Source organism: Corvus hawaiiensis, chromosome 7 (genome assembly GCF_020740725.1).
Source record: "Corvus hawaiiensis isolate bCorHaw1 chromosome 7, bCorHaw1.pri.cur, whole genome shotgun sequence".
In the NCBI taxonomy this organism is placed as follows: domain Eukaryota; kingdom Metazoa; phylum Chordata; class Aves; order Passeriformes; family Corvidae; genus Corvus; species Corvus hawaiiensis.
In genome coordinates, this window is record NC_063219.1 from 26,129,237 (window position 1) to 26,156,188 (window position 26,952).

The following is a 26,952-nucleotide window of genomic DNA, read 5'->3' on the forward strand; positions in this document are numbered from 1 at the left end:
GTCCTGGAGGGGTGTGTAATGGTTTTGCTGGGTGCACTAAAGCTGAGATCCCTGCCTGCTCACACCCAGCTCGTAGGCAGAGATGCCTGAGGCTTGTTGCTGGATTTCTCATCGTCCTGTGAGAGATAAGTGCCCCATTCACTGGGCTGCCAGAACAGCTAATACCCATCAAAAATTGCAGAAAACCATGAAAAAGCAGAGCTGTGCCCCCACCACACCCATCTCAGAGCCCCCAGCCTGACATGCCCAGCTGTGGCTGCTTCCTCGTAGTGCCAAGGGACAGAGGGACCTACAGAGGGACCCACACCTCTACCACACCTGAGCCCTGCAGAGACGTGATCTTGACCCAGGGAGCTGCCAGGGTCACACACCAAAGACTTCAGCCAGGCAGCCACAGGCTTAAAATCACAGCTGAGCAACAGAAACAATTGTCCAGAGCTAGATTTTTCTCCAGTCCTTTATGGGGCTGCATTTCCTCTTGCTGTTGGGATGGGGGTACTCATAGCACCCCAGGGCACACAGATCTTGCCTGCTATGGGCAGTGCTGCCTCTGCATGCCACAGGGATACCAGGTCTTGCAGGGGAGCTGTGAGATGAGCCAGTCCTGGTCACAGAGATGGCAGTCTGGGTGATTTCTTTTTATAATCACTTGCATAGATTTTCCTATAGGTTCTCCAGATATTAGGGAGTGCCTAGTTGGGGTATTCCCCCAGCTGGGTCAAGAAAAGTCTCTCAGCTGGTTGCTGCCAAGATGGAGATTGGGATCAGCACCCAGCTCTGCTGAAGTGCCTGGGGAAATGCCATCTCACCAGAGCCCCATACATAACCATGTCCTGTGCTATCCTGACACCACAGGAGACCTAAGTCCTGTCCTCTCTGGGTCCACACTCTGTGTCAATTTCCTCCAGTGCTGGAGAATTTCATGCAATGTAATACGTATATATACACACACATACACACTGATGTTCCATGTCCCTTGTTGCCTGTTGCTGGCTGGCACAGTGGCTGGCACATGCATGAGGAAGCATTTGAGATGCTGGTAATAACATGTGTTTAGTTCAAAAGGATTGAAGGGCAGCTCTTGTCAGTGTGTGAAGAGAGTGGTCATTAGTACATATTTATTCAAGTTTACCAGCTCTGTAACAATGGGCTTCTCTTTGCCATTGGACTTAATTTGTCCGTAATTATGTTCCTAATATAGAAATCATTTGGCATTTATTTGCCATAATAAAACTTCCCATTGCATTTAAACTCAGTGTGAAGATTTAAGTATATTTAGGAGACACAGCTGAAGATATGAAATTAAATGACCCTGGCTTCCTTTTGCAAACAAGACAAACTCAGATAAATGCTAGCAGTCAGATGTGTGCATGCAGATCTGTGAGCAGCAGCAGCTGCATGTACACACACACACAGAGATGGCAGCCCTTGTGATGGGACAACTCTTTCAGCATCCTCTCATTGACCTGCTCTGGCCCAGGGCACTGCTCCTGTGACTGATGCTTGTGCTACTTTGCATACCTGAGCAGGGAAAATGCACAGGTGAAGAAAAACTGCAGGTCTTAAGATCACCATCAGCTATCTTGGTTTTCTCTACAGCTTGCGCTGGCATTTAAAATGTTTGCTTTAATGGTTGTGGTAGCAGGATGCTGGTAACATGGCTCTTTCCAGCTGAACTGGTGCTCAGGAGCAGCCCAGGCACCAGATGTAGGTCAGCACAGCTGGGCCAACCCAGAAGACCAACCACATCCAGTCCCAATGACACCCTCATCCCCAGCCCTGCCCTGTTTAAAGTAGACTGGGCGGAAATTTGCTGTACTTGATTTGCAGTTAAAAGAACAGGCCTGGGAAACACACCCCACGTCTGCGTGCTGGTGGGTGAGCAGCTGCAGCTGTGGTAGCAATGTGTGGATGGGCTCCCAGCACTGATAAATGACAGATAAAAGCCAGGTGAAACACTGCCACCAGCACTCAACAGGGGTGACGCTGCTCCTGACGTGGTTATTTTCTCCCTGGATGTACCAGGCACCACAAGCACGTACCAGCAATATTTTTTTTCCATCCTTTCTCAGCACTCCTCCCAGTAGGCTTTAAATAGCAGGGGCCAGATAATCATTAACCACTTGGATGTATTGCAACGGGTACAGATTGGGAATCCAGACAGAGAGGACAGAGCTGGAGCAGAGCTGCATTACCGGTGCATCTCCAGCAGTATTGCCCTCCTCAGGGTAAAGCCAGTTCAACCTGGCCTTGCCCTTGCTGCTCCTCGAGACAAGCTCCCATCACAGCCAGAAACAGGGAAGAATATTATATATAATTTCTTAATATATTACTCTTTCCGGAAGTAGGGAAGAGTATTACATGCTTATGTTGAAATGGTAGTGGCTGAGTTAGAGCACCCTTCCCTTTTTGTTAACTCTGTTTTTTTCTAATTTAGTTTTGAATAATAGCAAAAAAATAAAAGGCAGGTGCCCTGAATCCAAAGCACACTTGAGTATTTCAGAAGAACAAGATGGTACTGAGCAAGCTGAGGAGGAAGCTTGCAGTTGGGGAGCATTTCTTCACTAGTTGCTGACAAAGGAAAAATGCTGCTTAGGCTCATCCCAGTGATGATAACTCTACAAAGGGAAGTTGCAAAAATAAGTGTTGTGAAGTAGGGAAATAGCTCCTTCAAAGGGTTTTTGGAGAGCAGTCCCCAAAGGGAATTGGTGGGAATGCTGCTGTTTGAGCACTGGAGAATATGTTGTGCAGAGCCGTCTTCTACAAACCTGCAGAAATGGGCATGGGGATTTAATTTCCATCTCTTAATTGTTGTGATCTGTGTCTCACTTCAGGTTTGCTTTTGTGTTCCTGTAGCTTTTAGTGGCAGAGGACTCTGCAGTAAAACCTTCCTGTGTATCACAGCTGATGGTCTGTCCTGATCTCTCTGTACAGCCAGCAATGAGACTCCTTCTCCTTTGCTGTACAAAGGATTTATTCCTTTCATATGCCCCTGGTGTTTGTTTTTCTGCCGGTACAGGAGTGCATGTGCGCGTGTGTGCATGTGGCAGTGTTTTACAAATGCCTGCTGTGGACAGAATTGGGCTTCACAGTATGCAAAAATAGCTGTGTGCCACATGCAAGGATGTAATATTTCAGACGGCTGGAGAAAATGTGATAAATTGAGTTTTTGCTAGATTTGCTAAAATCAAGTTACTGGGGGATTCATCTCCACAGTTGAATCCTGAGGTCGTAGGAGCTGGCAGGACTGACTGAGCATCTGCGTTAGGGAGGGAGACTGGGTCCCCATGGTGCTGTAGGACATCTATGAACATCTCCTGGCTCTGAAGAGAGAAGCTCAGATTCATTTATTACAGAGCCCCAGAAGCCAACATGAGTCCAGGCTGTAGCTACAGCGTTTTCCCTCTGCCTCTGCCTGGAGGTTGTTGCTCTGAGTTCCTGCTCCATTCTGCTCCATTCCTGATCCCTCATCATCAATGCCTCCAGCTGCTCGTTAGACAAAGCCCAGGTCCTGCACTCACCGTTTTGAGCCCTCCAAGAGACCCTGGTGTGCAGCGAGGTGGAAAGGCAGGGATGCTGCAGAGCTGGGAGGTTTCTGCATAACCTCCTTGGTGCTGGGGCCACACTTGTGTGCTGAGGAGTGAAGCTGTTGAGAAAATAAGGCACCAGGGACTGAGATGAGAAGGGCAGAGCAGAGGCACAGAGCAGCGGTCCTTGTACCAGGCTGGCTCTTGGCGTGACAGAGGTTTGGTGAGCAGGGAAGCAGAGGAGCTGTGCCAAACTCTGATCCCTCCCCTTTTGCATCCTGTCTGGCAGTACCTGCTCTTCTGGGCTCCTTATCACACTGGTGATGCCCCACCCCAGTCTCAGCAAAGGGCACAAACATACACAGCCAAACCAGAGCCCCTCAAACTGGAGCTCACATGGAGAGTTGGAATGCCAAATGTCAGTGCTCATTCCCACATGCACCTTTCTCCCATCTAATCCTTCCCTGCTTCCCTTCTTCTGGTTTGTCATGTCACCCCTTTCCAGGTGGAAAAGGTTCACGGAGCCTACAACCCTCCTTTCTCCCCCTCTCCCTTTGTATCCCCTCCAATATGTAATGAAAACAAGTAACAAGTAGAGCCAAGGCTGGGTTTGTAACATAAACAGTTATTTACAGTTTTGCTAAAATTTCATGAAAGATGACATTTTTAGGTCACCTAGCTGAAACAAATGAAACGATTAACATGTTCGCATTAGGTTTCGTAAAAAGAAGTACCACTGTTGCCCAGTGTGGTCCTCAGTTCCTCAGGTCCTGAGACCTGATGTAGTGACCTAGAAGCTGAGACAGTTTCCCCCAGGGTTAGCAAGAGCAGGAACTGGTTCATAACCCAAGGCATGGATGTCTTTTACCATATCCAGCAGTGTCCAATGCCAGTGTCTGTTATCCTGGTGCTCTGTCATGGTAGTGATGAAGCTGATCTGGGGCTATAAGAGCAAATATCTTCTCCCCAATGCTGAAAGTATGATCCAGCCTCCTCTGTCCCATATATATTCTTATTCTTCCTTTAAAAGCTTTTTAATCTTGGAGCACAGCTAAATATACTATTGGAGTCTATACTGTGGCTTTTAAACACTAAACAGTGAGGACTAAAATGTAATGGCTGTCTTCTAACCTAAATAGACAATGGCAAACAACTGTAAAGAGCTTCTGAGCTTGTGTGCAGAGAGGAATTTAGTCCCATGGTGAACAGGATGATAGCAGATGGATCAGAATAATATGGGGTTTTCCTGGATACCCTGTTAAAAGCTACACCAGAAACAAGGGAGCAAGCCAGGAGGTTCAGTGTTTCGGCCACCACTCATAACCATCTGTGTCACAAGCCAGGACACGATTTGTTCTCCATCTTGCTTGCTTGTAGGGTGCAGATAGCCAGCCCTGTAGCTATTCACCAGTATGGCTGTCTGGGGAAAGTGGACCATGGGGAAAGTGGGAAGAAATTTGAGGACCTTTTTCCTGACTGGGCTTGAGGAAGCTGCCCTGGTCTGAGCAGGACATCAGTCTGCAGCAGGTGGTCTCACAACTATCCCCACCACCAACTTCACTTTCTAAAATTGGTAGCAGAGAGATAGAAACCTGAGCAGTGAACCAGTGGCGTGTCCACTGGTTGGGGTCAGTGTGGGTTCTCTGGAGTCTGGTAAGAGCTGTGCTCATCTAGCTTTTCCTTCAGTGGTGACAAGGCATGTAAGACCCCAGTGTCTGAGACCACTACATCCCTGCCAGTCTCAGCTCACATCTGCCAAGCATTATTAGAGGGAAAAGGGATGGAGGCAGCATGATTGCCTGAGCCAAACCACGTAAAAAGGAAGAAAGTTCACACGGGTGGGTGAGGGATCTTGTGCCATGCTGCGCCACGTGTGCCGTGCTGTGCCGTGCCTGTGGGAGGAGGGAAGCCTTACTGATGCTGTCTGTCTCTTTCAGGGGGAGTTGCTGAGCCCGTGTCGATGTGATGGATCTGTGAAGTGCACGCACCAGCCATGTCTGATCAAATGGATTAGCGAGAGAGGCTGCTGGAGCTGTGAGCTGTGTTACTACAAGTATCACGTCATTGCCATAAGCACAAAGAACCCTCTGCAGGTAAAGGTACTAGAGACATTTCAAAGTCTATTTATTCTTGTTTCAATTTTTGTTTCTGGGAGCAAGTGGATTTTACCTATGTGGTTTTCCCTCCCTGTGCACAGGGATCATGTCTCAGACACTTAGAAAGGGTTGCAGGGGGCTAGTCCAAAGAGGCCCCATGTTCTACTCAGTGGTTCTGGGCGCATCCCTTGGGAGTCTGCTCTTTCTGTCCTTGGAAATTTCTGTATTCACTGCCTATATTGCCTCCTGTTGAAAATTCCCCAACAGTGCTATAACACCTCACAGCCATTCAAATGTGTTCATCCGCTGGAGACCACAGGTATGCCTCTGTCTCCAGGGGCAGGCAGGGACAGAGCCACTGTGGGATTTGCTGCAACAGAGCATGCAGTCTGTGACTGAGCAGTATGTTGAGACTCCATGTGTTTGTAGTTGCACCATTAATCCTTATCTCCTCCTGCTGAGACTCCTGTGTTGGCATGAGGGATGGAGGAGACAGATAGAAGCTTTTTAGAGCTCTCCTCTCTGATCTCGCCACCTTTCTTACTTTACTGCTCTTCCGTAATCATGGCATGGCACAAGAGGTGTTGACTCTGATACTCTGGTCTCTCCAAGCCTGATTCTTGGTGGACTTTTGCAGATGTGCACACAACAGGTAAAGCACATCTTGATGTAAGTGGCTGTGAAAGTCATCCAAGGACACACCTTCTTTCTTATCTGAGTTCAAAAGCATTGTAGTTGAATAACTCCCAGTACAGACTGGTGATTTAAAATCAGGATTCATAATGGAGAAACCTGTGTGACTATTAAAAATGGGATAAATTATCCTTAATAGCTATTGATTTATTGCGGGGGCAATGCCTGAAGATGCATTAATTGCTGCATGCCTTTGCTGAGCACCATTAGTGCCTTGGCCATAAGAAAGCACATTACATCCAGGCACTACTGCTTAATCAGCATCATCTGGACTGGAGAGGCATTACAGTGGTTTAGAGCCCACGGTCATGTCAGTCTGTCCAGCACCTGGCCCTCTGCGGGTCACTCTCTACCAGGAGGCAGGGACAGTGCTGGTGATGGTACCCAGTTGTACAGGGGTGTGGGGGAGTGCAAACTCCTGCTCTCTCTTTCAAACTGCGGTCTCTGTGTGGTTTTTTCTAGGCCTGAGGTCACTAACCACATTGAGGGAAAAGGGACAACCCATTAGGACTCCAGACTTAAATGAAGTAGTGAAATTAGGGGGACATCATGGGGAAACTTTGCTGAGGGGAGGGAAAAACATGACTGCTCTCTGAGAGTCCCTACAGCTTCTGATTCAATTTTTCATGAGCCATGGGCTGGAGAGATCAGTAGTTCCATCCCAAGCCTCAGACCCAGAATGTTTTAATTTCTTGGCTCTAGTAACTCAGAGCAGACTGAAACACAGGAGGGGAGATGTGGACAAAGCAGCTTTTGTTTATTTCTGGAAAGCTGCTCCATGAGCACCCTAATGCTTCCTGTGTCTCAGGTTGGGGGTGCAATGCAAGGCAGCACTGAAGGTTTATGAGTACAAATTTGTGAGCACTTGTGTCTCCAGAGCTGCCTTTAATGAATGACTTCCAAATGCTCTGCACTTTCAGGTGGCTCAGGGCAATGGGTCAATGGCTTTCTTCCTGTTCCTCACTCAGCTAAAATTTGTTGGAGCTGTTCATGGACAAGCTCCCACCTCACCCACACACATTTCAGAGCTTGTGCAAAGCTTCCCTCTCTCTGGGCTCCCTGTCAGAAAGTGGCCTGATCTGCTGGCCTTTGTCATGAACACAAAAACTGAGTGGCAGAAACAGCTGAGTTAGAGAGCTCAGCTCCAGGAGGAAGGGTCCCAGAGGACTGTGCAGATCCGGGGCTTGGAGCCTTCACGTTGCTGGCTTAGACTTCACAGCACTTCTCACAGAAGCACTGGGAGATTTGGAAGATGGGAAGAAGCAACTGGAGTGAAAAGCCACTTGGTCCGGAATAAATGCAGTGTGTAGAGTTACAACTGCATGCCTGGGTGCCCTGTCTGGTGCCAGCACAAAGGCACTGCTTGGAAGCAGATGCTACACTGGCATTAATTTGCAAAATCCTGTGGGAACTGGCTGATGCACCTGGCCAGGTCTTCCCACCAAGACTAAGGGCTTGAGCTCCCCATAACCCATCACTACAAATGCCTCATGCCTCAGTGGCTCTCACCATCTGGTGAGGTGCTGGGAAAAGGAGGCAGAGAGGACACAGGAGTTACGATGCCCCAACACTGTATCCCATAAAAAGTCACAGCATGTGCAGGTGGGAAGAGCGTCATTTCTGCTTGGTCTTCACCCCACATGTGGAACTTGGGCCCAGCTTTATTCTTACAAGAAGTCTCTGGATTTCTCAAGCACAGTTTTTGGAGGGCAAATGCTGTAGGAAGTCAACATCATCTGTTTTTTCCAGACCAACCATAATACAGGCAAGGACCACACAAACCTCATGTCCCTGTCAAATGAAACCTGTTTGGGTGATTCTCTGAGCCTGGCTAGATTCTAACCAGCAACATGGCCTACCTCTCCCCTGTGTCCTCTCATCTGATAGGCTTCTGGGAAGCCAAATCCAGGCAGCTGGCAGACCCTGGGCTCCCTGAAGCATGTCCAGTTGGTCCGAGCAGAGCAGCACATCCAACACCCACATGGGGCCTGCATGTTTCTCTGCCTGTTTTGACATCTGCTGCACATTTTTTTGGAGTGCTTAGAAGCACAGCATGGGCCAGATGTGTCTGGAGACTCATGATGTGGGCAGAGAAGTTACAGCCGGGTTCATGCATAATTAACACAGGCTCCTTCCAGCCTCCTGGCTATTATGATGGTTCATACCAGAGAGAGACCTTTAGTCTGCTATTTTGGCAGAATTAATCTCTGTAAATTAACCCTCCCCACTCCCTGCTCCCTGGATTGCAGGCATTTAAGAGCAAAGGTCTTAAAGCAGCAACACTGCTAACCTGCTGAGACTGGGGGATTAAAGTTGTTGGACAACACAGCAGGTGTCCTGCCAAGCAGCAGTCAGGCAGCAAATGAGCAAAAATATTCCATCAGCTGTGAGCAACCAGGAAATCCAGAGCTTTTGTCTTTCTGTTCATCCATCCATCCATCCATCCATCCACCAACCCATTCTCCTGCTCTCCAGTTTGCCAGTCACCAAGATGGGAGTCATGGGCTTGGAGACTTTAAATGCCTCCCTCCATTGTAATATTTGTGTAAAACCCATTTTAAAAAGACCCTGAAGGCACAGGGGTTTAGAAGCACGTGATAGTACTGCCTGCACTCTGGTGGTGATACATAGTGGAGTAGGTATCTGCCTTGATGGGACTCTGCAGTGTATGTAATTTCTACAGCTCCTTTGTAGTCACTCCTGAGCCACATCCACTCTCATGCTCTGATTTTAGCAAATAGAAAATCTGTTTGAAACAACCTTCCGAACAACTGTCTGCAGTCTTGAGGAGTTCAACTCTGATTTACAGTTGTTCTCTCTGACTCTTCCTGCGCTGTGGGCTGTTTCAGCTCCAAAGATCCCCAGTTATCCAGTGCTGGGGTTGGGATCTGGTCTCTGTTCTCCTCTGGCTCTGTTTTGTTCATGGTGATGCTCTGTTAGGAGCTAATGAGTGCTCTTATATGGCCTCTTCATCAGGACAATCACATCAGCAAGAATGGCTGAGCTCACAGGGTGTTTGAACTTCAGCTTGAGATCCTGAGCTATAAAGCTTCAGGCAAGTTTACTGATGTCTCCTGGCTGTCCCAGCCTGCTGGATTAGTTGTGTTGAGTATGAGCTTTGCTGGTCCCTGCTGAACTTCAGCTGCAGCCTGCAAGCAATGGGTGCAATCACTGCAAGAGGGACTTCAGGGCCTGTGCGTTATAATGGGAATTTTCCAGGATACCAGTGCTGTAGCCTGAGTCTCACCAGATGCTCTGGCACATGGAGGAGGGGGGTTTTCATCACTGCACGTTTCTGTTGCATGACCCTAATGGGCCCTCCCTCCTCCTTGCTGCTTTTCTAGTATCTGAATAAGCCACAGCATCTGTAAATGTACAGCAGGGAAGCTATGCCACAGCAGTGGCTTAATTTTGCTTGGCGCATTTATTAAAAAAAAAAAAGCCATCATCCAGAAGATAACTGAGGAGGATGGCCAGGGTCTCGGGATAGCAGCAAGGGGAAAGCCACACCTAAGCAGTGCTGGAAATGATCCTCTCCAACCTTCTAGGAAAAGCCTCCTCTTGCTTGTGACCCTGGGTCTGAGAATTAAATTGCTGACTAGCACACCTCAGGATGTTAATGATGCGTATTAAGGGGACGTGTCAGATACAGCAATAAAAATAAACTGAACTGCCTGAGGCAGGCATGGAGGAGCTCTCAGGGGAGAGTAGGAAGGCTTTTCCAGCAAACAGACTTCTTTGCAAGCTGCTGCAGTAAGACATAAACATCTTCCACAAGCAATATCTGCCTTGGATATGCTCATGCTGCTGCTTGGGAACCTTTATAGACTGCAGGTGCCAAAGAAAGAGAAATACAGATCAGGCCTTAAATACTATAGTAATGCCATTATTCATCTGTGTTACATTAGCAGGTTTTCACTCAAATGCCTCCAAGCAGAAACACTGAAGCAAACAGGGAAACAGGTTTGTTTCAAGTACGACTTGCAGGTTATGAAACAGTGCAAGAGAATGAGTGACATGACTTGAAGGCGCTGGTCCCAGCTTGGACCCTGATTAAAGTCATCACAAATGTCAGACCTGGGCTCCTAAGAAGCCCTTTCTGAGGCATCTGGGTTGCAGAGCTTTGCAATTTGAGCAAAATGGGGAAACTTGGAGAAATCAGTCTGAGAGTGGTGTTTTGCACCTGCAGACCTGGGTTGTGTGCCAAAGCACTTGCCAAGGTGGGTGGTAGCAGAGGACAGACAGACAGCTCCAGACAGCTTCTCCAGAATGGTTTGGAGGATTGGAGCCTTTTTCCAGCACGGGTGGCAGAACATCACAAAGAGCTGCTTGGGCATGCCCTGAAGCCATTGTGAGTCTGGAGCTCACAAAGCTGCTCCTGTTACCCTGCGGGAGCTTTTAAAGCTTGGTACCACTAAGTCCTTAGTTCTGCTCTGTTCAGCACTGGCAGAGCATCTGTAGAGCTTTCTACCTGCCTAAAGGTCACATCCCTGACTGACAACCTGGGTGAGCTGAGTTGTTAAAGGTGCACTTCAGTGCAGCTCAGGTGGCTACCAGGAGCTTGAGTCATTATCAGCTGTGGGGAGAAGGGCTCAGCTTTAGGTCTCTCCCCACAAGGTGGGATTGCTTGACGTTGTGATCTTGCTAGAGCTTGAACATTTGAACTGGAGATTTGGAGGGAGGGGGCTGTGTCTGCTGCCAGGCATTCAGACAAAGAGCTTCGGGAGTTTCAAGTGTGCCAGTAAAGGGACTGCAGAGTTGCTGAGACCTCTCTTTACAGCTCTAGTGGTGACCCAAGGATAACAGACAGGGTCACCTGCCAAATCCCTGGTCTGCTGGCCATAATGAAGGTGGAGAGGGGTTAGGAAAAGGGGTGATTTTCTAAGGGCTGTTATGAAATCTGAACGACACTGTGCTGTGATTGAGGTGAGATGCTAAGGCTACCAGTGCAGGGACACATCAAGCCCAGCTCCTGCAGCTGAAATTCATCAGCACATTCCAGCTCTGAACAGCTCTTGAACCCTTCTGTCTGAGCACTCACGGGGGTAACAGGCTCTATCTTCTGTCTCCCCACTTTTCTCTTCTCTGTGCAAACCTCATACGCTAAGATGTGTAGCAAAATGAAATTAAAAGATGAAAAATAGTAACTTGTTATTAGTGGCTCAAGCTTGATGTAGGATGCTAAATTGCAGTTCTCAGGGTTGCCAGAGAGAAAATACAACATTTATTTCTTACTTTTTTTTTTCCTGGAAAATATTAAATTCTTCTGCAAGCTGGCTGTTTTCCCCAATGTTCAGCTTTGACCCATTTACCTCCTTGCCAGAGGGTAATCACACCCCAGTGCCACCTTCTGAACAGAGTCAGGACTGCTGCTGCGTGTGTCATTGTCACTTAGTGCCAGATGCAGGGGGAGAGCCTCCTACCCCCTGGCACAGCTGACAGGCTCCAGGCTCTTCATTATCACCACAGTGAACCTCCCGGCAGCGGCTGCCAGCTGAGAAGTGTCAGGCACTGTCCCTGCCAGTGTTTCAGCTGCTCTGTTCCCAGCCAAGGGGAGCGGGGTTTGAGGTTTGCATGTTTGCTCTCAGGTATAACTCCTCTGTTCTCTGAGCCCCATCCCCTTTGACAGTGTATTTAGTGTTACACCTAAGCCTCCCTTTCTCTGCAAAGCAGTAGTGTTGGTTGTACATGGTTTCTGGTTGTAGAAAACAGCTCCTTTTTCTCTTCCTGTCTCTAATTGCTACCTTGGAAGGACCTGTTGCTACCAGAGGCCTTGCAATGTGCCAGACAGATGGTGAGGAGCCAGTCCATTACCTCCTCAAGAGAGAGAAATGATGCAGAATGATTTGGCTGGCACAGGCGCACGTGGGTCAGTGTGAGAGGCCTGCAGTAAAGCCTTCGCACGCAGCACTAGGCTGTGTACCGAGCTCCCGGCACTCCCATTCCCTCAGAGTCACCCACATGCAGTGGAAGGTGAGATGAGGTCTGGGGAAAGCTTCAGGGACAAAAGTGCAGCCCCACACAAATAGCCAAGCTCCCTCCACACCACATGAATTTAGTCCTGGAGCTCTGGGCTAATGGCACTGCTTGCAGATTCATCCTGCATTGGCTTATGGTGCTGTTGAGAACAAAGCTGAAGAGTTGATGGGAGGATGGCAGAGCTGCTGATCCCACCTTCCTAAGCCAGATTTGGGGGTGATGGGTGCTAGGTGGCCTTTGCTCTGCTTTTATGTCGGGAGAGGAGTTGCACCATTGTGCCTCTCCTGTGGACTCCAGCACCCCTGCAGCGTTGGGACCTCCAAGCTGTTCACTGTGTGACCTTCTCAGTGGCACAAAGGGCCAGATGTTGTGGTTTTATTTGGTGGAGGCGTGGAGCAGGTCAGACTGTGGCAGAGTGGGAATGGGCTGTTGAAAAGATTACTGAGTGTCCCCAGTGCTCAGTGTTTGCCTTTGGCTGGGCCAGCTGCTGAGGCAGGTGGCAGGAAGGGGACTGGAGTAGCTGTGCCCAGGGAGGAGACTGGGTTTAGCTGAGCCCAGTCCTGCTTCAGTGGGGGAGCAAGCTCTCTCTCTGCTTAGCAGCTCTGTGGCCATTTCTGTGGCCAACTACCAAATAAGCTGGTACCACCCACCTCACTCATGCTGCACATCCATGATAGACAATTTGAGGGCTGTCTGCCCTTGCAGGATTTAAGCCAAGGAGCAAGGCTGGCAGAGGCAGAGCAATCTCCTTCCAGTTGCAACCTGCAGAACTCAGCCTCAAGCTGAAGCTGTTGTCTGCTCCTCTCCAAATGCAGCCTTTTTCAGGGGAGTGCATTTGGTTCAGGGGTTTGGTCACTGGACTGGTATCAGTGCCATGAATGCCTGTACCAGCACAAGTCACCTCTTTCCTTCTCGCCCTTCAGTCAGGGTTTGAAAGTCCTTGCAAAAAACATTGCTAACTCCTGGCTGGCTTGGGCATTAAAGAGGTACCCAGTACTTGAACTCCCTTCTTGCACTGCAGAAGGATGGGACAAGGCTTGCTGGGTGATCCTGCCTTCCTAGGATGTGTCTGACAAACATGCAGGGCGCTGAGGTCTCACAAGAATGTCACTTCATGGGAACACTGAATTTGGACTGAATCTAGGCTGAAGATTTTCAGTTCTTCTGAATCCTCTGTATCTGCAGGAGGCTGAAGTCCATCTTTGTTTATCCTCCTGCCAGTCCCACTGTGATTTCAAGGGCATGTATCTCACAGCTAGAGGTGCCCTATATACTTCAATGCCAGGAGAGACTCTCTCTCCTCAGCCTGTTTATGCGCTTGATTTTTTGATTTGCAGGAGATGCTATGGACCACATCCCCAAGTCTTGTTAAAGACACCAATTTCTGCTCTTGGTTTTATAGGGCAGTTTTCTCAGCAGTGTAAATCTGAGTGGGGAGGTTTTATTCTGGATGACAGAGAGGAGTCCGGGCTTAGAATATTTATAACATAGCTTATAGAAAGCTATTTGACAAAGTGAATGGATTTGGGGGAGTTATTTCTATTTTTTAATTTTTCTGAGGAAGAAGCATTGACGTTTACCTTGGAACACAGCCTGAATATGTCATCATCTAAATGCAGGGTGTCCTGACCACAGCAACTTGTGTTGTTTGTAGTGAGTTCTGTGGGATGTGCATTGCCACTGTGAGATCCCACCTAGGGCTGTGATCATGTCAGATCTCACAAAGTGGCTCAGAGCCAGCTCATGTGAGGCCTTCAAAAGAAAGCTTGGCTCTTTGAGATACTTATGGTACTAGGATACCCTGGTTGAGGATTCTGCCTGGCCTCTATTTGAGGGAGCAACTGCACTTTCTGGTTTGTGATGGCCATCACAGATCTACTGTCATGGGGATGTTATTTTTGGTGTCTTGCCCTCATTCATCCAGCCTCACTTCAGGTCGTTGTGCTTTCCTGGTGAAATGCAGGATTTCTTTCCATTGCCTTTTCAGCAGTGCTGTCAAGAAACCCAAGGCCATGCACTATTGAACAACTGCCATGCTCCATCCCAGATGTGGACAGGGTAAAAGGTCCTATGCCCATAGGTGCTCTTTGAGATCTCCAAAGCCACCACAATGGTGTAAAACAGCGATGTGCTCCAAGTAACTAATCTCTACTCTTTTGTCCTTCCTCCTTCCCTCTTGTCCCCTCCCCATGCAGTGGCAGGCCATCTCTCTGACAGTCATTGAGAAGGTTCAGATAGCAGCGGCCATCCTGGGTTCCCTCTTCCTCATCGCCAGTATCTCGTGGCTCATCTGGTCGACTTTCAGTCCTTCAGCCAAGTGGCAGCGCCAGGACCTGCTCTTCCAGATCTGCTATGGAATGTACGGCTTCATGGACATTGTCTGTATAGGTGGGTGATCGCATCTCACAGTGCGGCCACGGCCGCCGGCTCACTCACCTGTGGAGAGGAGTGGGAGATGGCATCGAGAGCCAGCCCATACAGTTTGGCTTGGATTGAGTGTCCACAGCTTTTCCTCCTCTTTGCTTTTGTGGCCCATTTTTCACTGTTATCTCAGCTCATCTGGGCAGCCCCAGAGTGTTTCTTCTGCTGGGCTGGCAGAGGGACCTGCAGAAATGCCAGAGAGAAACAGATGTCTCTTCAGAGCAAGAAGTGGGTGGGAGTATTTAGTGGGTGGGGAGGCTGGGGAATGTAAAGCTTTAGAGAAACTCCTTTCCTCCTGGAGTAGCTAATTTAGGGACTGCCCCACAGTGGGCATGGCAGGGTCTCTCCATACACAGCTCCTTGGCTCTCCAGCCCAGTCTCTCTGCCAGGCAGGAGTGGCTTCCCCTATTTTGGCCCAACTTGGAGCTCAAGTCCCAACCAGGTCACGGGCCAGCCTGGGGTCCTTGTCAGGTTGCTGGTACAGAGCAGGTCTGAGGATGCAGCTGCCTCACTCACACTGCACAAGCCCAGAGAGCACAGCAGCTGCCTGACCCCAGCAGAGTGTCCCTGGGAGCTCACGCTGTGGGACCAGTGCAGGCCTGCAGGATGGAGGGACATAGCTGCCAATACCTGCAGCAGCTCCTGAAACACTGGTGAACACCAGCCACCTCCAAACGTGCCCCTGAGCAGTGTGCACCTGAGCACAGGCCATGAGGTAACTTGTCGGTTCAAGTGACCCTGACAGGAAGCAAAGAGGGAACAGAAAGCTGGGTCCTCCCATCACTGGTATGAAGTTAGAAGAAGCCCCTCAAAACTCAGTGGGAAAAGGCAGTCCTCTTGACGATGCGGGTATGTGTATGTGTGGATAGAGCCATTCCAGAGGGAAGAAGAACAGCCCCCATTTCACCCTCAGGAGAAGCAAGACAGAGCAGCAACTGGTGAAATTTGGGTACAGAAGTAAAACAGACCCAGTGGCAGGGACAGAATTCTGGACTGCACACCCTGGTATCCAGGTTCATATGGCTCTTGGCCTCAGCAGCCTTCCAGCACAGAACTTGGGCCTGCCAAGACTAAGGACAATTCCTCCCACTGTTGCCATCACTGTGCTAGCAATGAGATGTGAGCTTGGCCTGTAGAGATCATCCTGCTCCTTCATGAGATGCTGGTGGAGCTGCCACATCTCCGCAGGATCAAAGGGTGGCAAAGGGGGTGAAAGAGAGGTGGGAAGCACCCACGTGTTGGCACAATAGGCGATGTCCTCTTGCTGGTGGAATTGAAAGTGGAAAAAAATATCCCTATGCATGTGTGGTGTGCACATATGTCACCTTGTTGGCAGGGGACAGAAGTGGAGAGCTCTGGCCTGGGCAGACATCAGTAACATGATTAACTGGCTTTGATAAAGCTTCAAGGGCTGAGGGGAACTGATTAGCTCATCTGTCAATAGGAACTAAATCCTCCCACATAGCAGAGAACATACCATGCCAGCCTTGAACTGAAGGGGAACTGGGCAGACAGATTCAGATTTGAGGTTCATTTTTCAAAATTTTTTGTTAATTTGTCTAAGGACCTTGCCTCTATTTCTCTTTTCCACCTTCTCTGATGGAAAAAGAAGTTTATTTGCATTTCCACTGATGTCACCATTAAGTGTAATGACTTCAGCTGGGAGCTTTGATTTTTTTTTCCAGCCAAAGAACATGCAGACATTCCATTCCCAGGAACGTTTCAAGAGTCGTGACTTGGGGCATCCCCTTGTCTCATGTTCCTTCCCGCACAGCTGGGGTGCCAGACATGCTGGCTTTCCCACAAACTCAAAAGCCAGTGGGAAGCATTACAGATGCAGTGAGTTAACATGTCTGTACGTGGGTTCTCTTGCCCAGCACTCAGCAACTACCCAGAGCTGGCTCCACTTGGGCTGTGTGCAGCACGTCTGCCTGTGCTGCCAGGCAGCCCACCCATGCTTGTCCAGGAGAGGGGATATTCTAGAGCACATGAGCTCTGTCTCCATTCCTGTAGAAAGGCTCATATGCACATGCTGCCAGCCATCTGCCCCTGCCACCCTGCAGTGTAAAACTTGCTTGTATAGTGCAATTCTTGCTCTTTTCAATCCCAGCTGCTGTTGCTGCTGCTGCTGCTCCCGGCCCAGCAGTGAGGGGAGAGGAAATGAGCTCTGAGCAGTACTGACATGCTGACAGTGTGAGTTCGCTCTCCTCCCCACCTCGTCCTCCTCCTCTGCCCAGTTCGAACTCAGTGACCAATGAGATCTTCAGCGGGAGCTGTGACTCCCTGGCTGTTGATGGGGTCAGCTCTCTTTTCTGAGGGACTTCCCCTCAGCCCTGCAGATTTTAGGGGGCTGCATAAGCAGTAGCCGAAAGGCTGGTCTGTTCCACTGAGAGGCAAGGCCAGGTTGGGCCAGGGGAAAGGAGTGATCAAGGGGATTTCTTTCCTATGAAGACAGGCTGAGGTTGTTGGGGTTTTTCAGCCTGGAGAGGAGAAGGGTCTGGGGATACAGCTTTCCAGTGAGTAAAGGGGCCTACAAGAGAGCTGGAGAGGAACTTAGGGCAAGGGCATGTAGTGATGGGACACAGGTCATGGCTTTAATTTGAAAGAGAGTAGGGTTAGATATTAACAAGAAATTCTTTGCTGTGAATGTGGTGAGGCACTGGAGCAGGTTGCCCAGAGGAGTTGTGGGTGCCCCATCGCTAGAAGTGTTTGAGGCCGCACTGGATGGGGCTCTGAGCAACCTGGAGTAGTGGGAGGTGTCCCTGCCCGAGGCAGGCAGGCAGGTTGGAATGAGATGATCTTTAAGGTCCCTTCCAACCCAACCCATTCTATGAACACCACAACTGAGGTGAATTCCTCATTCATTTTAACTGTGCAACTGTGAGGGATGCAGCAGTGTCTCCCTAGAAGGCTTGCAGTGAGTTCCTCACTGTGGAACAGCTTTTCTCCCTCTCTTAATCTTCTTCCAAACCTTGCTGCCTCATGCGGGGTCTTTTGATCACAGATGGTGAAAGGCAGCTCTGGAGATTGAAAGTTCTGCTCCTGATTGCCAACATGGCCCAAAGCCTCTTGTTATTCCTCCGTGGGTTTTAGTTCCACTTCTGCAAGTTCAGGATAAAACCTCTCATGGATAGTGGCAATAGATCTTGAAATACTGGAGTGCTGTCTGTGCAATTCAGTGTCTCCTCCTCTGTGGTAGAGACCTTTTCCTCTTTTGTTACCTAGCCTGTGGGTGGGTAGGAAAGATTTAGGAACTAATAAATGCTCAGTTTTGGGGAAAGAGCAGGACATTAGGTGCACTCAGTTCTACCACACTTGGTTTTTTTAATGTAAGACACTGTCCATACATTTTTTGGTAACAGGATGGGCAGCCTTAGCTAGCAGAATGTTATACCATAGGTCCTACAGTAACTGTATGAATTTCAATTGTTTCTTCCTCCAGTTTGACCCCCAAGCTTTTCTTTCACTAGAAGAGGAGTAGAGGTTTGAAAGACAAGATACTTACTAAAGAGCAGATATGCTGAAAGAGGGCTTCTTTGTAGTTCCTGCCAGTTTGCACTTCAGTTGTACTTGGATGTCTCACATCCATTGGGTAGCCAGTGACTCTTGTTCAGGAGGCTGGTTTATACACCCTGTCACTGGAGGTGCTCAGCAGGACCCTTCCTCTGGCACTGGGGAGTCTCAAAGCTGGAGAGTCACCAACTCTGCAGAGGTGTGACTGACATCAGACAGGAAATACACACCTAGTCAGCAATTGCCCAGCTGTTTTGTGTGATGTCCTCTCTACCAAGTCAGTAAGGGATTTAGGTAGCAATTTGCCAAGATAGAGATATCCATGGCAATTTACATGGGCAATCCCATGGCAGCATTGATCTTACCAGTGCGGAGTCAAAGGTGGGGACATGATTGCTTCCTCACACATATTTTTCCCTAGCACAGATCATTTGGTTGTTGTTGTCCTCATTTGTTCTGAAATGGTCAGATCATCTCCAAGCTGAACTCTCAAAATATGTCTGTTAACTCAGAGACTATCGATCCATGCAACAAAATCCAGGGGTCTAGATTTCACCCTCAGTCACTAACCTTCAGTATACTAGTTTTCTTTGGACTTTTCTAGATCCTAGCATGCTCCACAAAAACAGTTGGAAGGGACAGACACCATTTGCTACCTCTTCACCCATGATGAAAACAAAAACCACAACCAAAGTAAAACCAGTCTGCTCCTCATGACCAGCGGGACAGATGGTATGGCCCCAAGCACCAGAAGCTACATCCATCTGGGCAAGATGTGTAAGATGGCCTTTCAACATTGTTCTCCCCCTTGCTCTCAGACATCTAATAGGAGGGCAGGAAGCACTGGAAAAGATTGCTTGAGATTTGTGGGAACCTCCAGTACTGGATTTTTTTTAAGAACCTGTTAGAAAACATATGTCAAGAACAGGTTGCAGAGAGATGATCCCAGTTTGAGAAGGAGGAACAGATTAAATGCTTCTTGATATCCAGCCAGCCTCGATGTCTTTGATTCTGATCTCTCTTTCATCTGTGCTATCTCTCGTCATGTCTGTAGGACAGATATGAGAGTTGGATTAAACTAGAAACTGGTGATGGTGCCAGCATAGGTATTGCTCTGCTATGAAGTCATCTACAACACAGACATCTGAGATCAGGAACCATGAAGGGAATGAGAAGTGAGATGGGGACTGTTCATTTGATTAACTGCTCTCTCCATGGTCCATGAGAGGTAAATCCAGGAAGCTGGCATAGCGAGAGATTAGCAGAAATGCAGTTATTGAAATGCACAGATAAATGGAATGAGGACTCAGTTACTGCATGGAGAGAGTAGCAGCTTAGAGCTGGGCTGTAAATCCTGAGAGATACCTGCCTGTTAATTAAATGACGGTCCTTGGAGGGGAAAGGAGGGATTTGCCTCTCTCTCTGTCAAGGTGCAATTAGGGGAAGTCGACATTTGTAGAATAAGGTGTCGTTTGGGGTCAGGAGGACAGGAAAGCATCTCCTGTTAAACAAGGAGGAACTCTGCCAGTTAATGAGAGCATGTCACAGAGTAGGCTCAGGCATCCCCAGATGGGCTCCGAGGGAGAAACGTGTCCCAGGAGGGCCGTTAGCAGGCTGTGTGCGCAGGGCTGTGCCCATAGGGTTTGTGTGTGCTGGCCTGCTTGGGATCACACAGGCAGGCTGTGAGGCTGGCATACTGGGGGGTTATCCCCAGCAATGCAAAAGTAATCTGATCTGCCTCTCCTTGGATCACTGACTGATGGGCACTCCTGCTTTGTCCGTGGCCAGGTCCCTGCTCCCTGGCTCACCCTGCCTCGGTGCTGACAGCAGTGCACTTCTGCAAGCACTAAATCCTCGTGCTCTTTGAAGCTTTTCCTGCTCTTTCCCTGGCTGGTCCCTGATGGTATTTGCCTTCATGACTGCACTGCAGCTCAGCAGCACAAGGCAGGCAGAGCAGGACCATTCATTCAGCCGACAATTCTTGTTGGCACACCATGGCAATCCATTACAGATCAGGAAATGTCTGCCTGCTGTTTTTAATCCTAGCTGCCAGAAAGAATAATCAGAAGCATCCAGCACGTCTGACAGCATCTCAGCACAACCATAGGTAATAACATAAGAAATCAATAGCCAATTAAAACTGATCCACAGCATTTGATCTTTCATAGTGCAGTGGGAATAGTAATTAATGGAGCTTCCTTGAAACAGTGACAATTCAAGCTTCCTGCCAAGACTAATGGGGTTTTGTTTGAAATGAGCTTTGCTTCCTAGAGGAAATGCCAGGCTGAAGTAGCCTTGGGGTGTTATCTAGCCAGGTCACTTGGGCCCTCGGCATTTAAAGGATTTAGGAGTCAAAAGTCACAGTGAAATAAAGAGAAACTGAGAAATGAGGTGTCTTCGGGGTCTTGGTCTTCATCTGTATTGATCCAATCCTCAAAGGGAAAGCAGATGTTTTCATTCAGGTCTACACAGTCCCCCAAAGTACAAAGCAGGAAGAATCACTACCGCAGTAGGGAATCAGTTTTGAGGAAGCACCAAACCTGCATGTTGGCTTGATGGCACCATAAAGGCAGAGCACAAGGCAGAGAAGTTCAGCAAACGTCTTTGGAGGAGAGACTTGACAGCAGCCCACACAGCAAATGTGTGTGGCTTTGACATACCTGGAAGAGATCCGTGGGAATATACAGAAGTCTTCTGTGCCTTTCAGCTTGATGCACTGCTTGCCATGCTCTCCATGCACTTCTTACCCAATTTGCGTGTAAACTGGACCCATCAGGAGCTAATTGGAGTGGCTAGATCCAGGTCCTATCTTCAGAGCAGGCAAATGGGATAAAGCTAGGCAGCAAAGTCACTTTTTCTTCACCATGAAACCCCAGTTTGCAGACATTCAGCCACAATGTGCACGCTTGAAAAACCACTGAGCAAATCACTGATCTATCAGCTGTCCAGAGGCTGTATAGACAGGAACGGTCCCCACAGGGCATGTTATGGGACTCTCGATCCAGCTGGGCAGGGTCCCTCCTGGGGAGCAATCACTGTGGGCCCTGTAGCTGGGCCAGCAGCAGAAGGAGCAGCGCTGCAAAGCTGATCTGACCACCGACTCTTTGGCTGCTATCCAGGAACAGCGGATGCTCGGCAAAATTGAGACAAGCCACCCCTCTGCCCCTGAAAGATGGAACCTATTTTTATCTACTGTTGCATTGATTGTTCCATAAGAGAGCAGAGGGGCAGCCAGTGTGTGTGCATTGCGTGCTCCCAGCAGCAGGCAGGGCTGCAGGGGCTCCGTGTGCCCACAGGGCCCCAGCGCAGCTCCGGCCGCTCTCTGCAGCGCCAGCGTGTCGCTGCTGAGCAAAGAGACACAGCTTTGGACCCTGTGGCTCTGAACCCTCTCCCTCTTTGCAGGGAAGGAACTTGGCTTCCAGCACAATCAGAGCAGCACCTGGGCTTTCACACGTGTGCGTTCAGCTCCACACTCCTTCTCCACATCCATCTCCAGTAGGGTCCCACTGTTGCAACAGGGCTCCAGAGATGTATTTTGTCGTGAATAACCATATGGTGCTGTCTGCTCCAGTGGATCAGTGTGTTTAGCATTTAATGAGGGCAACATAATTAACATTTTTTGAGGGAAAAAAGAAATTCTTTTGCCTTGTGAACTGCATCTTGTGCTTTCAAGTGTGATGCATTACAATCAGAATGGTGCTTCCCTGCCACTAAATGCCTTGCCGAAATCAAGTGCCGGGTGTCTCTGGGTTAAGTTTCCATATGTGGGCAGAGGCACGAACCCTCACCTGCCTGTCACAACCTCTACACTATGGCAGGAAATTCCCTTGTAGGCATCTGGTAGGATCTCCCATGCCAGCTGCACAAATTGTGCTATCTAGTAAAGGATGAAAAAAGTCCTCAGCTCTGTGCCAGGCTGTTTTTCCCACTGCCTTCTGTCCCATCGCTCCTCCTACTACAGCCTGCATCTTCACAGACACATTACTCCTGGAGGTGGGAAGCTGTGGTCCATGGCAGGCTGTTGTGGCTGTAGCAAGAGAATTCAACTCCATGGACAAAGATGAGACCACAGGAGGGTAACCCCCATGAATAGTGAATCAGGCTGCTTTTGGTGTGTCCCCAGCTCAGTGGGAAGCCAGAAGCAGAGGTAAGAAGAGATTAATATGAAGCCACATTAATCAAGCTCTGGGATCACCTCTTAGAGACTGATTGATGATGGCTACCTACCAGCAGAGCCATCTTTCAGCCCAGATACAACAGGCTGTAATGAAGAATACTGCAAACAGGCCCATGGACTAAGTTGCTAAACTTAATTCTTCCTGAAAGTTACTTCCTGAAGCAGTGCTTTTCTTCCTGCACCAAGACCCACCAATGACATCCACAGCCTGAGTCCGTCTGCCCCATGGCAGAGCGGGGTCCACAATATCCGCACTGTGCCAGGTGGGACAATTCATTCTGCTCAGCCACAGCCACATCAAGGACTTTTCTCTGTTCTCCAAGGCTCTTCTCCAGACCTTTGCTGCAGGCTTAGCCACTCTCAGCTCCTTTTACTGCTGTCATACTTGTGAGCTCAGCGTTGGCAGATCCCATAGGCGCAGGAAAACCCTTACCTGCCCCTCAGCCTCCATCAGAATTCACTCATCTGGATATTGCAGCCATAACGGTCTTCAGCTCTGGTCAAAGACCCTTGTATATTCAGAGAAGCAAGGATCAAGTTTTACCTTCCTCGAGATCCTAGCTAGTAATGGACCAGAAATAACACACCCTTGTCCTCTTGGCTCCCGCCACCCTTGTTAATTTTGAATAGTGCCTCTGTGGGAGAGGTGAACGCCTTTGCAGGGGAGACAGTGGGGTGAGACCTGTGGGGACACTGTCAGGGAGCAGAGAGAGGCTGCAGCACCCAAGCTGAAAGGCTTCTGGAAATCTTACAGAAATCCTGGGTTTGCAGTGAAAGTTTTTTTTTGTCATGGCTGTGGAGGACAAAGCAGCACAGGACAGGCTGCACCATGCTGTATCCCAGGATGACATTATCCCAACAAAAGGCTGGCCAAATTGCACCATGAACACCTTCTGCCTCACATCCTTGGGATGCCTTCCTGCACGTTGGAGGGGAAAGATGCCCACATCTCACTCCAGTGAGGCAGTAGAAGGAATCACAATGCACAGGCCAATGTGTGACATCAGAGGCACTCTCAGGTCCATTAATTTAGCCCATGTACCCTACATTACCCTGGGGGATGGCAAGGGTAATCTGTACTCACCTCTGTGTCTCTTCTAATTGGTTCCTATTCCTCTTAGTGGAACAGCACTTAGGTGACTGGAGTAGTCTGGAGGAATTCGGCTCAGACAGGACCTGCATCTCCTAGAAAATGAAAAAATTGTGAAACTATTCTCATTTTTCCTTACAGAATTTCATTTGCTAATAAAAGCAGAGAGGGAGGCACTAGTTCTACCTTCAAAAAGCAAATGTCATGTTTTGATCATTCTTGAACAAAGCATTCTGATTTAACATTTAGAGATGACTGCTCATGCTGAGTATTTCAAATTCAGTGTCAGAATTTGGAATACAACATTTAAAAAAATTCCGTTCCAAATGAAACATTTTCACCTGTCTGCAAATAAACGTGTGTTCCTCCATTCTGGAGAACAATGCGACTTTTTCAGGTCTCACTCCAAGCAAGTGTGAAGGCAGAGTCCCAAGCCCTGCACAGCACAGTGGTGTTGTCCAGCTCTCCTTTTAAAGGAGTGTCCCTGGATTGGCTGAGGATTATCATGATTGCACAGGCAGTGCTTTGGTAACATTAGCTATGGCATAGGAAGGTTCAGGACCCAGACCTGGAGGAATGATTTCCATTGTGCAAACATAATGAAGTGGAAGCCACATGCTTTTTCTCTTCTCACCATGAGTGTTCAAATCCATGGACTTCTGCAGGAAATGTCTGGAAATCTGAAGGTAGAAAAGACCCATAAAATCACCTAGTGATTTTATCACCTAGTGATTCACTGGTGAGACCAGTGAATTTGGCCAGTGCTCTGTTCAACCTAGCTTGAAATAATAATTTACTCCCTTCTTTTAAAGACCTTGCAGTATCTGTCATGCACACAATGAGTGTCTTTCACATCTTGAACAAAGCCTTTTCATGATGTGGGGTGTTGCTGTTATATCCATCTTAAATTAGGAGAAAAATGGTTCCAAGAGGATCTACCCAGTCCTAGCTACAAAGCAAGGAGGGGAAAATTTAAGAGAGCAAGAGAGTGTGTGAGTACTGCCTCCAAGCTCTATCCCTCCTGTCCTGGCACAGTTATGGGTAGACTCACAAGTGGGAAATGGTGCTGGAGCGGCATGATTCAGAAGCAAGGGGTTGTTCTATTGGTAGAGCTCCCATCTCTATTTATTTACTTGCTTTTTTCAAGAAGAGTCTCATTTATTGCTGCCTGCATAACTACAGACTGCCCTTTAATCCTCTGCTTTATCGTGCACTGTGAATTAAATACCACAGGAGTACAAGAGTCCTTTAGGGTACAACATCCATTTTGCTGTAGCTGTCCACAGCCAGCTGAGTTTATAGGAGTACTTCAGTTTATATTTTCTCTATTGCCTGAGCAAGGATTTCTTTGGGTTTCATTTTACTTGTTTTCACTGTTATTACTTATTTTGGTTTAGGGTGGTTTTTATCACTGTTTTGAGGCAAGGGGTAAAAAAGTACTGGTCTGGGCAGTGCAGGAGGAGGAAGTTGTGGTGGTTGGTAGCTTGTATGTTTACAGCTGGAAGTACTGTGGCATCTCCAGGGCCATGGTGTTGCTGTGTGCAACTTCAGGGGTGAGTCCAGCTCCTCTGTCACATTTCCACAGGACACCTGATGTTATTTTCCCCTTGCAAACAAACCACGTGGGAATACTGAATGAAATGAAACTTCATTTCCATTGGACACCTCTTGTCAGCTCTTTAATTTTGCCAGCATTTCCTCATTTTGGGTCTTACCAGCTCAGCCCTACAGGGTCCAGCCTGTCTGTTGTGGGGGACATGGCTGAGCAGGGCTGCCCTGGGATGGGGGCAGCACCTCAGAGAGAAGATGCATTACTTTGCAGACATAAAAGCTCCCCAAATGCTCCTACAACACCCTGCCCCCAGCTCCCATGAGTCAACTCAATTCATCCTGCTGGATAAAGCCTTCCTCCTCCCACAGCTACAAATGCCACGTCTGTGGGGTGGACTGCTCCCACTTCCACGAGGAGCCCATGGCATCCTGTGCACACAGGAATCACTGCTGCATACTTGTGTTACATGAACTTGTGAGATGCTGCAGTGTCACAACCTGGAAATTATTTCTTGCCCTGTAGCTTGGCTGCATCCTGCAAAATCACACTGCTGCCTGGGGGAGGGATGCTGCCAGCTCCACACCAGGCACTCCCAGCAGTAATAAAAGTGCTGCCTATTCTCCCTGGCCCCCACACTCTGCGCCAGGATCACTCACCTGGTGGAGCAGCAGCTGTGGGGACTCTCTGAGGTGCCAGCACGCTGGATCCATCTCCCACCTGGCAGAGCTCTTGCTGCCTCTGGGGGTGGGTGTTAATGGCTGCAGAGAGCTTGGGACACAGCGTAATCACCTACCCAGGCAGGACCTGCTGCTGCCGTGGCTCTGCCAGATGGAGTGGAGGAAGCAGGGAAGGAGAAGGGCTCTTGCTGCACTTGCGGGGGGTCCTGGCTCACCAGGGGCTGAGGAAGCTTTGAGGCACAGCTGCCTTTGAGCGAGGGGAGACAAGCTGTAATAAACACAAGGTTTTCTGGTTAGTCAGCAGTTGAAGGTTATGGGCCAGCCTGTTTGTGCTGTAATGATCCAAAATGGAAGAGTCCAAACCTCCATAAAATACTTCCTCAAGTCTGGGAACAGCTTCTCTGTGCACACTGGTGGGAGCTCTTGCCTGACCATGGAGGTCTCAATCTCTGAGGGGCTCAGTTTCAGTTTTGCTGCAGTCGTGGCCCTGTGGCCTAGGAGATCCAAGCATGGCATCCCACTGCTGGGAAAGCTGTGTGGCAGTGAAGCCTCGCTACAGTGAATGCACTTAACAGAAGGACTGTTCTGTCTTCCCCAGATCCATGGGTTCCATGATAGCCATGTCATCCAGTGATCAACTGCACTCAGCAGAGTCCAGCCATGCAGATGTCCATCCAGACATCTCAGTTCTGCTGAGCCAAAACACAGTTCAGATTCATACACAATCAGTTATTTAGACATTAAAAAAAAGTGCATTCAGAATGATTGATAAGAAAATGCCTGATTATAATCAGCTAATTATTTTTCCATATGTTAAGCATTCACTCGAGCTCTAATCATTATGAATACATTTTAAATTTATACTTTATCTCATTCAATGCTGGCAATTGCTAAGTTTGCACACCCTCCTAGTACAGTTCCAGCATTATTCATAGCAGACCTTTGCTAGATGTCTTGTGGACTAGAGAAATATCGCTTGTCTGGTGTCTTGCAGCTTCCAGAAATGTCTAAAAGACAGCACCAGATGTTCCAGGTTAACCATTATGAACTACTCCTGTATGCAGAGTAGACTGTTCAGCTCTTGAAACATTCTGGGGACAAAAATTATATTTTGGAGGGTGGAGATGACAATTGTGAAGGAATCTATACTTCCTATTCGATTTCCCCAGAAAGCAAAGACTCCCTGAAAGTCTGAATGTATCAGTAGTTTTTATGGGAAGTGACTGT

General features: G+C 48.6%; 1 protein-coding gene across 1 annotated transcript in view; it reads left to right on the forward strand.

The window, feature by feature from the left end:
- MARCHF4 (membrane associated ring-CH-type finger 4) overlaps positions 1–26,952 on the forward strand; it is a 105,719-nt gene that overhangs the window by 64,061 nt on the left and 14,706 nt on the right. The window contains exons 2-3 of the mRNA XM_048309473.1: positions 5,465–5,620; positions 14,491–14,683. Coding sequence (XP_048165430.1) covers positions 5,465–5,620; positions 14,491–14,683 — 349 coding nt within the window. The remainder of the gene's footprint in view (positions 1–5,464; positions 5,621–14,490; positions 14,684–26,952) is intronic.